Source organism: Scatophagus argus, chromosome 9 (genome assembly GCF_020382885.2).
Source record: "Scatophagus argus isolate fScaArg1 chromosome 9, fScaArg1.pri, whole genome shotgun sequence".
Lineage (NCBI taxonomy): Eukaryota > Metazoa > Chordata > Actinopteri > Scatophagidae > Scatophagus > Scatophagus argus.
Genome location: NC_058501.1, coordinates 3549186 through 3561339, shown reverse-complemented (window position 1 = coordinate 3561339; position 12154 = coordinate 3549186). Strand labels below are relative to the sequence as shown.

Here is a 12154-nt window from a genome sequence, read left to right as displayed (position 1 = left end):
CAGTAGCACCAGTAGACGATGACAAGCGCTTTAAGAAAAAAATAAATAAATAAAGCACAGTGTGGATATGAACAACCTGTAATCACAATCACTTCTCTTGGCTTGATTAAGTAAAGAGTCCTGGCTTTCATTAAACAAATTAGAGTGCAGTGATGGCACATTTTTAGAGGATGTGGATTAATTCATCTTACTTGGATCTGAAACAATGTGTTGTGACATTTGCATATTTCAGTTTCAACTTGCATGGAGCATCTTTGACGTTATTCCCTTGCAAATTATCTGTATTTGTCTGTGCAATCCACCATATGTAGCTGGGAGAAGGTTTTTACGAGCAGATAACTTGACTATATAGTTCAAACTCTCCTGCCAAGGCCTTTTAATCACCAAAGACCTGAGAAAACCTAAAAATGGACGAAAGTTAAATCACTTCTCTCTTTTCTCCTCAGGCAGTCGTGGCCCACCAGAGTAGACATGCACCAGGACATCGAGGACAGTCTGGCAGCGTCCTCGATCTCCCATGCTGGAGGCCCTCAGTCTCCAGCCCGCAGTGCAGAGAACCTCCTCAATGGCCATCGCTCCAAAGGCTTGATGGAGCTGGGCCGACGAGAGGAAACAACGGTGACCGACTCTCCGGGACCGCCGGCGCAGGTACACTTCATCACACTCTGAAAATTCACTCTGCACTTATGCTTAACACCCTCTTGTATTCCTAATGCACACGTCCGATCTTTTGTCCATCTCATTCCAGGGAGCCTGTGCTGCTGCCTCCGGTCCCGCTCCTGGGTCTGGGTCTGGGTCTGGGACGGTCAGGGCCCCCGCACCATCCACCTCAGCAGCAGCCAAACAGCGAACCTGCCTATTCAGGTCTGACAATATGGATCTAGTTTTCAGAAGTGTTTTTGTTTCTGAAATATTTAAATTCTTTATCACCGATTGAAACAAAACAATTACCTGTTAGAATAATAATCATTTCATCAATCATCATTAGTTATTTTTTAAGGAAACAAATTCTAAAAATTCTTTGGTTCCAGCTTCTCAAATGTAATGATTTTCCACATTTCTCTGTTTTATATCATGTAAGCTGAATATTTTGAATCATTTAAACAAGAAGATTGATGAAAATAAAGATAATTGTTGAAATCCAGATGGTCTAACATGATGTCCCTTTGTGCTCTGACCTGGGAAATGAAGTCCAATCAATTATGTTTTTTCCAGGGTGGAGGAGGATGAGGAGGAGGAGGAAGAGCATGACCCTTCTCCCCTCCCGACCCAGGTGATCCTGCGCCGTAAGCCTCCCTCCATCACCAACCGCCTCACATCCAGGAAGAGCGCCCCAGTGCTCAACCAGATCTTTGAAGAGGAGGGCGAGTCGGACGACGATTTCGACATGGACGAAGGCCTGCCGCCCAAACTCAGTCGCCTCAAGATGAACATGGCCGGAAACGCTGCCAACCTCAGCTCGGGGTCCGGCTCCTCCTCATCCCCTGGGTCCTCGCAGAAGCGCTACCACCGACGCAAGAGCCAGGGGAGGGGATCGTCGTGTTCGAGCTCTGAGACGAGCGATGACGACTCAGAGAGCCACCGCAGGCGTCTGGATAAAGACTCGGGCTTTGGTTATGGCTGGAATAGAAGGGACAGCAGCGAAGGGCCGCCTGGTAGCTCGGGGGGCAATGGGGGGGGCAGCAGCTCGGGACAGAGCAAACCTCCCGGAGAGGGAGGGGGAACCTCAGGTCCGGACAGGGGGAGTCCTCCTGGAGGGGGTGGGAATGGAGGAGGGGGCGGCAGCGGTGGAGGTGGGAGTGGTGGAGGAGGAGGGAGCAACAAAGGACAAGACAGCCCCTCCAGTTGTTGTAACAACAGTAGCACTACTAACCCCTCCCTGGGCTCTCTGCCACGCTCGTCCCGCACGGCCAGCCGCAGCACTGAGCTGGTGGAGAGCCTGAAGCTGATGAGCCTGTGCCTCAGCTCCCAGCTGCAGCACCACCGCGGGGGGCGTGGGGGTCGAGGGGGCGGAGGAGGTGGGAAGTTCATCATAGACCCTCGCAGCCTCTCGGGAGGGAGTGTGAAAATCCAGGAGAAATCTGCCTGGAGGATGTGCATCGGCTCCACGGGGAGCCTGGACACCATCACCCTCCCCACCACCGCCGCCCTGCCTCGCACCAACACCGTGCAGCACCACCACCACCGCAAAACACCGCCGCACGCCCCATCGGGCCTGCAGGCGGGGCCGGCCGGCAGGGACGCTCACAGTAACCTGAGCACTTTGAAAAACGGCGTGCTTCAACTACCTCTGTGTGAGAAGACCATCTCTGTCAACATCCAGCGGGGTGGAGGCTCCAGGGATGGCCTGCTCTGTACCTCAGCTCCGGCCAGCTGCTGCCAGGTCATCTGAAGCCCTCGTTCGCCCTCCACAACCAGCTGAAAACCAACCTTCTCCACCTGTGGTCACCTCCCCACCTTTTCTCTCATCCTCTCAGACACTTTGAATACACTCCTCCTTGTATCTCTGTCTTGTGTTTAGCTGTAGCAGATAGCTGACCTCACATCAGCTCACCATCAACACACCCACCTTCTGCTGTTGGCACCTCACTTTACTGTCTCTGAGTTGTCCTGTGCTCTGCTTCCTGTTCACGTATCAGAGGTGCATTTTAAAGGTTTAAAATCAGTGTTATTGTTTTTTGTTGTTTTTTTTTTTCATCCAAGTTTTGTGTTCCCCAGCTGCTGTTTCACAGTCTTATTAACAACATGCTGGTTTGGTTTTTGAATTGGAATTGATGGTAATTGGATATGGAATGGAACACCTAGTAATACAAGTACACTACTTTACTGCAGAGTACTGTGTACTGAAAAAAAATGGTCAAAAAGCAGAATATTTTGAGAGCACATTTTTAATTAGTAGTAGTACACACTTCTTGCAAGTCTTAATTATTTAACAACATGAGCAAATTTGTAATTTTACAGAAATTCTAGTACTCGAAGAATATGTTCAAAAATTTCACGGAACAATTTTAGAGAAAACATTTTGAGATAAAGTTGTGTTGGTTTTCACCGAAGTCATTGTGTTGCGAGGAAGAAGTTGGAATATTTCAAGAACAAGTCGAGATTTCTTAAGAGAGTGTGTAATATTGTGACTTTCTTTCTTATTAAATTTAAATTCTCTTTTGCCTTTCTTGATAGAGACGGTGCAGAGGCAGACAGGAAATAACAGGCAACAAAGAGAGTCAAACAGGTGATTGTTGTGACCATGTAGCCATGTGCTGTTAGCTACCAAAAAACACTTCTCAGTTATGACTTTTTTTGCAAATGGCTCTTCTGATATGAGATAATAATCTTATATTAATTACAGCTTTATTCTCAGATTGTTTTGTCTTAAAACATTACGTTTTTCTCGTTGGAATGTCACTTTTTGTAGCCCTGTTGAGTGTGCCGTGCTTGTTGATAGTTCCAGTGCTGTAGTGTAGCCGGCAGCCGACAGGAAACCCTCCCCATGTTGATCCAGACCACAGAAACACTCCTGCCAACAGCATCGTTCCTCTTCCTCCGACCTCTGCCCCCCTCCTCTGAATGTTAGCTGGCAGCTGGATTCCATGTATAAGAATCCATACAGGTATCTTTGACTATTTCTGTCAAGGCTTTCATTTTGACTCCATATTGCACTCAGACAATCTATTTTTATGTTGTTCTTAGTGATTTTTTTTTTAACTATTTTCCCTCTTAGAATAAGCTCCATGTGTTCACAACAACTGCAACATTTTATCTGTCAATGCCCCTTTAAATTTGGACGAGCGTCTCTTCATAAACGTGACCGTAGGAGACGACCTGGTGGTTTGTTCACGTGTGTGCAGCAAACGGGCGATAATATTGATACTGTACCAAGACGATTTGGAAATGTTACTGCTGACCATGTATTTAAAATGAGCTATACTTATTTTTAAACTCATATTTGCGTGTGTTGCTGTTAGAGAACATTAGTTGTGTCTGTCTGTGGAAACACACTACCAATAACCAAGCAGTCTGTTCTGTTTTGACCTCTGCTGGCTTTCTTCTACTCAAACCTGCACCCACATGTCACCCAAAGCTTACTGTACATGTGGGTGCAGCGTGTTGACTCGTATGTATATACAGTATGTTGGAAAAAAAAAAAAAGTAAAATTTATTTTTAAAACTTGTACATTTTTTTTTTTTTTTTGGAGCAATCTGCTGTTTTGAAAATAGACAGGGGCCTTTGTGAGGTCTTGTTGGTCAGGGGTGTGTGTGTGTGCGCACACACAACAGGTAAACACACACCTTTGCAGGAGAAAGAAAAGCTTGTGACTTTTACAGCTTTAAATGAGCTGGCTAAGACATGAACAAATGAAAGACAGGAAAGGGGAAATGTGGAAATTCTTTAAGGGCATTGGCAATAAGCTATACCGTGTGTTGCAGCTATCTGTACAGAAATATTTTCATTAGTTTCACTTTTTAAATTCCAGACGTGCACGGCCTCACATCGGCCACACTGGACTGAAAAAAAAAAAAGGAAAGCTGTTTTAAATATTTTTTTTTTCTCTCTTTGTTTGTTGTCTGAGTTTTCTTTCAAAAACCAAATGTAAATAGAGTTGTAAATATGGTGCTCTTTATCTAGAACAGCGGAGTGAACCCTTCGGTGCATAGTTGTACAGTAATCTAGCCTTATGATAATAGTAAAACTGTATGGGTGTCTCAGCTAAAAATAAAGCCGTGTGAGAAAAACGACACTAGTTCTATTCATACTGTCGGGTCTCTTTGACTGTCGTCTTACTCAGCCGTATCCAGGTGAATGACGTGCATGTGTTTCAATGTTTGACATTCAGTGACACAGAGAGAATCAGCCACAGAAATGTTACTGGACCAAAAAAATACAACAGAAGAAGACGAGAAAGGAGAGAGGGAAAAAAACAAAAGAAAAAAAACAAAAAAAGTTGGAACTGACAGAAATATTCAGTGTATTATTCTGTAGTTGATACCTGTTGTCAGAAGTTACATATAGCTATGGTAATATCCCAAAATAAAATGTGGAATACTGTCTCATACGTTGTGGTCTTTTGGGTCTTTATGTTTGATTTCTCTCAAACTGGGTGAGATGAATGAGCCTCGAGAGCTCAAGTGAGATCTTAAACCTTGGACTGCAGTCATTTTCAGCCATGTTAACACTGTAGCTCTGTGGATAACAAGTCCAGTCCACCACTTTGGCTCAACTATAGGACTGGTTGATATGAAGCTTGGTACAGACGGTCAGTGCACCCCTCGGGATGAATTCATCAGCTCAACTACACTAGACCTTTTTTATATATTTTGTTGAGCTTTGTACTTACATTATCCCAAATGCTTCCACCAATGTTTAAACCTTAAGAAACACATTTATGTTACTTTTGGTCACCTGTCACTATAACTTCCAGGATGGAGTCAGAGAGTGACTGGCAATCTTATGCACCTAACACAGTTTGGAACAGTGTGATTAAGACGCAGTCAGCCATGTGGGTCAGAGACTCGAGGCTGTGATCCAGATCAGTGCAGGTGTTGAAAAGCAGTCGGTGGTGATTAACATGCTACATGACACTTGGGAGATTTTACTCTATGCTTGCCATTTATGTAACCCAGAAGCTTCAAGACCAGATGGCACGGTGTCACTTTATTCAGAGCTGATCCTTCTACGAACTCCCACAAAGCTTCAAGAGTGGTTAGACTGACGGTGTGAAGCGACAAACAGAGCTGGACTCGCATTGCCTTCTTTACATGTTTATTTAAGTTGCAGAGAGCCTCTAAGGTTTCAGTTTACTTCACTCTGCACCACAGTTTCGATACATTAGGTGAAGACCAGAGGACCGTGTGCAGAGCGTATAAAAACAAATGTTCAGACAGGCGTTGCATTTCAAGGCACCATGAGGTGTTAAAAGAGTGCAGGGTTTAAGCTCAAGTCAAGTAACACACTGATTATTACTAACTCACATAAGATAAGAACCTTGTCACGTCACATGCTAAATTAAGTCAGGCCAGAATAATCAACACTTGATTTCTTGGCTAAGGAAGTAGAGAAAAAACCTGAATACTTGTCAGATTTTTAAATACCACTAAATTGATGTCATCAACAACATTTTACTTTGAAAACCGCCTGAATTTGTGTGGCTTTAATACACAGAATGTTCTGCTATGTCAGTATCTCAGTGTCAGTTGCTCTGAGGTCTGATTGATTGATTTTTCTTTGCAGCCCTGTTCAAGTTTGGGTAATCTGATTTTCTGATTTGAGCTTAATCTGTATTAAGTAGTTATTGAATTTTACAAGTAGTAGTTAAGAGATTAGAATATTTATGGCCATCATTTGCTTCCGTACTTGGAGTGCAGAGCTCAAACTGAGAGTACAGTACATTGTCTCATTACAAACAGCTTTAATACTGACACATTTTAACATTTAAACGAGTAAGTTATCAGATGGAGTCTTTGGTGAAGCTTGTTTACTCTGTATGTTGGTTATAACTCAGTGATCCTATCTGTAGGTGGACAAACCTTAAATTGTACATAATCCCAAACCACAGTACAGATTAAAACCCCACCCAAAGTGACAACAGTGGCTGAACAGAACACACATATAATAAAACTTTTCTAAACAGTTATGGATATAAAATTAGTATTTGCTACGTCATGTAATGTCAAAATACAGCACTCTTCTGTGATTTGAAAGCCTCGCTTTTACCAAATGTAACTTATTTATCCCACTATTTATTCACTGTGCACAGCACTCCAAAGTAAAACCCCATTTCAGTACATTAAAAGAGCAACAGAACACATCAGGTGTACAAGCATGTATCTAAAGCACTGGTCTGCCATCAGACCCTTGGGAGTACTGAACCACAGTTTGCCCCATTTCTAACCTCAACCCCTTCAGTAATGCAGTCAATACATATTGCAGATAAATACGTGACACAAACTCTGAAATAGCATGTCGCTTTGTCTTAATACATACAAGTATATGTGTGTAAACAACGGTGTGATCCCGTAAAGCTGTGTGAAGCGGCCGTCGGTCATTTGTGCGCCTTCCACTCCTCCTCACTGGACCGTCTTACTGAGCTCCGAGGCTTCGAGCATCTTCTGAAACACAGATAAAAAAAAAAAACAGCAACACATTCAATGCAACGTGTTTGTGTGACGGAGAAAGAAATTTATTAAGAGGAGGAGAAAGGAGTTGGCATCCATCCTGCTTTGTTAAGACGTGCATTTCGCTGGAATAAGAAGCAGAAGCCCACCTTCCCACCAACCTTCTGGCTCAGCGAGATTATGTGCAAGCACCCAAGAGGGGGAGTTGGTGTCGTTTGTGTCCTTACACTATTTACAGGATAATACCAACAGCACGGCTGTTTGTCTCATTGACAAGCTTACAGGATTATTCAGGTTCACTACAATTTGAGTCTGCCATTAATAATCACGCTGCAGCTTCAGGTTCATTGCTGAGACTGTCCCCGAAAAGCAGTCAGACCAACGTCCCGGCTCTGCTTTACTCTGACTTTTCCTCAGCACCGACTTGGATGAGAACAATTTAACGCTCGAAAGGATCAGTCTCTGCAGAATCAGCAAGCCTGCATCCAATACCGGTGCCACAGACTGTTTTTGAACTCAAGCTAACGAACTAAATTCATTTGAAAAGAAATCCAAAATTCATGTTGATACAAGGGGGACGGGGGCTGAAAGAGTCCTGCTGAAGTGAGCAGCAGAGTAGCAGCGAGGATGCAGGGCTCAGCTGTGTTGTACGCAAACTGAACGAGCACCAAATGCTTGTATGGAGAGCCTCTCGTGAGAGGAACACAGGTCGAGGTTTGATTGGACTGGTGTATGCAACATGCTGCTAGAAAATGACATCTGTGTCCTGCTGAAATACTGCAAGTTGAATGAATATGAGGACCAGGCCTTAGTAAAGAGTCTGAAATCCTGTCTTAATTCAGTTTAAGATGACATTTAGGGTTTTTGAAATCATAAATACAGAAACTGAGACATTGTGTGTGTGTGTGTGTGTGCGCGGTAGAAATGTTGAGATGCACGGTATCCGACAAGAAAACGATACTCTACTTTGCTGCCTCCTCAGGGCCACACAGTGCACAGATTTAGCTTTAGAAATGAACACCGGTCATGTAAACTTGAAAATCTTCTTCAGTGGTTGATGTCACCTGTTTGTGAAGTTGCCAAGCGGCACAGCATCTCTCTTTCTCTCTCTCTGTTTGTTTCCTAAAATGACATTAAGTCCTGAACAGTGGTTTTTAAAACAGCATTACACATGAGCAGGACAGCAGCTCTGCAGCAGGCTGTGGCATCTGGACAGTCTCTGGCAGATGGAGTCCGTCAGCGACTGAGGACCGACTCCGCGGCGCCCACAGGGTTGTGCAGGTATTGTTTGTAGTGCTCTGCTCGCAGCACAAACCTCAGCGACGATCGTGGGACATCAGGAGCAGGAGAGCGGAGCTCGACGCCATTGACACAGGCTGGAGTTACACTGTAAGCAAAAACCCCATCCTGAAACACAGACCCGAACTGTCCAAAACACCAGGAGTGTGTCCGTTGAGAGTTTTATACAAGGTCAGACAGGAGTGGAAAAGGGCCATGTGTAAAATCTTACAGCTTGCGGTTCCAGCTGGCCACGATGCTTCTCCAACAGCTCCGGGTTGCTCTTTAATAAATTAGTACACAGTTTTGAAGACGCCCCTCTTCCCTAGATGCTGATCCTGGCAGAGTTACTTTTTAATCAATTAATTCCTCCATGCTTCTGGCAAAGCAGGCAAATTGGACGTTATTAAAGTTTCTGTCCCCCAGACTGATCCGCAGGGGGTTTGTGCTGAGGCAGCCGTTTAGCTTCAGAGCTGATTCTTCCGGGGGGAGCAGAGGGTTTAAACACAAACTGACTCCCCCAGAAACTTTAAGGGGCAATTAAATCAATCCATCAACAGGCAGAAAGACTGGATCCGTCCTCCAGACGAGAGTCCACAGAATGGATGTCCAAATAGTCCATGAACAGGATGTCCACAGTCTGAATTCATACTGTGTTCACTGATTTATAGCAGATGAGTTTGCAAAAAAAACCAAAGATATGAGCAGAAATGTAGATGGACTAATAACTGGATATCTTACTGACTAATACAAAAAGGTTTTGGTGTAGTTCTCGGTCCTGTCCGTGAAATTACAATAAGTGAACGTGAACATATGGAGGAACCAACATTAGTACCTGTATGATGAAGTTCTAACTTGATTTTGACATTTTTCATTAGTTAATACATGTCAGTCCAGAGAAGGTGCATCATTATGCATTATTGATGACTTGATTAGTGGCGAGTAGCACTGAAACAATTAGTCGGCTAATTGTCACTTATTTTGAATAACTTGTACAAAATGTCAACCAATCACTAGTTCCAGCTTTGTGTAAGTCTTCGTGTTGTGAAGCCATTATCAGTTCAGTCAATGTTGTTGTGAAAAATAACACACTCGTCAGAGAAAAATCACTAGCCTTCTCTTTGTGTGGTGCACTTCAATAGCCTCACAGCTCACTGCGGATGATGCCTTTCCTAACACACCGCCCCCCACCCCCACCCCACTCCACCCACTCGTCTATGGAGCCGGAGCCACTCTGTGCTCAACATGTCCTGCTAATTGTTCTGATATGTCAGTATTGATCAGAAAGGAGAGAAAGCAGAGATTTGCACTGCTTTATTCTATCTGCCACACCCTGCTATGGCTGTATTACTGACGAGCGTTTAGGTAACCCAACCATCAAGAGTATGTAAGTAACAGACAACTCCTTAGAATTAATTACTCATTATCTGTGGACATCGTCTGTCACACATGAGTGCTCTCCTCTGTCAAACACTGCCAGTGTTGGGGGGTAACTCGTTGCATGGAATTCAACTATGAAATAAATGTGACTGTAATCCATTAGTTAAATTCAGTGATTACAATGCTCATATGCAAATGAACATTATTTCTGTTGCTTCATATCTTTTCACCGCGACGGAATGCATTTTCTTCACAACTCTACAGGTCAGCAAAGCTGGAACAAATTTGAGTACAACACCACCAAAGGTTGGATGGCTAACAAGAAGATGTTGGTACGTCTATAAAGGCTCCGTTTATTGGGCAGTGAGTTCAAATTTTGAGCGTTGCTTCTGATTGGTTCTCTTGTTTCAATTCATATTGCTTCATCTGCCAATCAAATGATCTACAGTCACATCATGGAAACTGGTTGTGATTGGTTGATTTGATTGATATTTATGAGCTTTACAGATGTCTCTTGTCCTGTTTAAAACAGTTGCTAGAAAAGTAATCCAATGTAATAAATTACATTACTTTGACGAATTAATTAAAATAGCTTGATTAGCTATGACATTTTTAATGGCTAGTAATGTGTATAGTGATATAAGCTATATCAATGCCCCTGAATACTGCAATATTTTCTTTTGTGATACCGTACTGATTCTCAGAAAACCTTAATCGATTTTTAATAAATAGTTTAGATGCACAGATGCAACAAAGTAGAGGGAAAAAAAACTAACCACAGACTGGCCCCAGTAGGCCCCTGGATTCTCCATCAGCATAGAAATTTGTGTCTTTTGTTCATGTACATGTGAAAGAAAATCAATAACAATATCAGTGCCACTTTTCACATTGTCCGTCTCATAACCGCTTACTTCACTCTGCCACCTACACACACATGAAAACACTGACATATCCACTTAGTTTCAGTGTCTGTTCACTGTCAAAATATTCGAACCTCTGATGCTTGTATTTTTGCACTCCCCTTCCCTCAGCTGTGATGCAGAGAACTCACATCAACTTCACTGTCACTTTACACACCCCTCCCCTACCCACAAAAGTCACTACGGAGCAACAGCTTTGTTCCCTCTGACCTAAAACAAACAACTCTCACTCTTACGGCACTGTGCTACTGGACCGTACACATGAAGACATGAGTAAAGCGTGCCTTTTTACACTGGGATGACATCAAATGGAAAGAGCTCGGCTGTATAGTTTCCCTGTTTAATGAAGTCAGGGTTGAGGTATGACATGATCTGTTCTGTTGTGATTGACCTGCTCAGATGGCAGAGGAAGAAGGTGAAGTGCAGCCAAGAAAGTCACTCGTCCATCTGATCAAGTGTCTCCCGTGGGAATCTGAGATGTTTCCCTCTCCGCTTCATCCTACATACCCTGCTATGACTGTCATGCTGGTGCACACTTTATCAGCTATATTAATATTCTATGGAAACACACGGGGGAAAGGGCAGCTTGTTGTATTTTAATCAAACGCTACAGTCTAATTTTCAAACACACTGGAGGGATAATGACAACTCACAGCATCGTCAAATCTGTCAACACTAGTTTCAGGGAAGGCGGGGTACACCCTGGTTAATCACAGGTGTATGCTGACACATACACCCCTGACACATTGGACAAAAAAATCCACTAATAGCTACTAGACCTCTAAGTTTTTAAGTCTTCTGGTTGTAGTCTGAACAGGTGAATGATCTGCTGCTGTCTACTGATGCCTGTTTTCTGGTGTGCTTGTGACTTCAAATGTGATACAATTATTTTACAAATAGATTGTAAAAGAATGGTAACAGACAGAGATGATCATTTACACTTTTACTTTTTTTTATTTCATAATGTCTAATTTTCTACAATTTCATGACTGATAAGTCATGAATAATAAGTATTTCATGTAAGGTGAGAGTTTAAGTTGTTAGTTTTATTTTGAAATGTATTCTTTTATTTTGAAATTTGCTTGCGGAGCTAGCTAGCTAGCAGTGTCGGAAAATCGAGAAATGTAAACACAGTGACCGTGCGCAGTTTGAGCATATTATAAAGCTTTTTTTTGTTTTGTTTTTGTTTTTGTTTGCTTAGAACCTGATGGGGCACAAGGTCGATGTGGGTTATTTTTAATTTTGCACTAAGCTGTGGTACTTTTTTCATAGTTTTAGAGTTATGAATGAGAAAGTGGTGCGCTAGCTAAACTGTCACTTGCTATCACAACGCACCTGCTGCATGTTTCTGGTTTACTTTAATAGCATGTGTAGTTCTCATGTCACTGAGATTGTCAAAGAATCAAAAGGAGTTTAGCATGTGTATTTCATGGGTAAAATGAATGATAAAAGCTACTTTATTTTAT

At 42.9% G+C, this 12154-nt stretch overlaps 2 protein-coding genes across 10 annotated transcripts in view; one reads left to right on the top strand and one right to left on the bottom strand.

Moving 5' to 3' along the window:
• Window positions 1-5046, top strand: part of snrka (SNF related kinase a) — a 45024-nt gene extending 39978 nt beyond the window's left edge. For 3 of the 7 annotated variants that reach the window (XM_046399085.1, XM_046399082.1, XM_046399083.1), the window contains exons 6-8: window positions 447-648; window positions 749-864; window positions 1216-5046. In XM_046399085.1, the coding sequence (XP_046255041.1) occupies window positions 447-648; window positions 749-864; window positions 1216-2392 (1495 nt within the window). In that variant the 3' untranslated portion in view covers window positions 2393-5046. The remainder of the gene's footprint in view (window positions 1-446; window positions 649-748; window positions 865-1215) is intronic. The other 4 variants (XR_006844279.1, XR_006844277.1, XR_006844278.1 and 1 more) reach the window with 4 other exon arrangements.
• A 1343-nt stretch (window positions 5047-6389) lies between these two features.
• ano10a (anoctamin 10a) overlaps window positions 6390-12154 on the bottom strand; it is a 33465-nt gene continuing 27700 nt past the window's right edge. For all 3 annotated transcript variants that reach the window (XM_046399103.1, XM_046399105.1, XM_046399104.1), the window contains one exon: window positions 6390-7104. In XM_046399103.1, coding sequence (XP_046255059.1) covers window positions 7038-7104 — 67 coding nt within the window. In that variant the 3' untranslated portion in view covers window positions 6390-7037. The remainder of the gene's footprint in view (window positions 7105-12154) is intronic.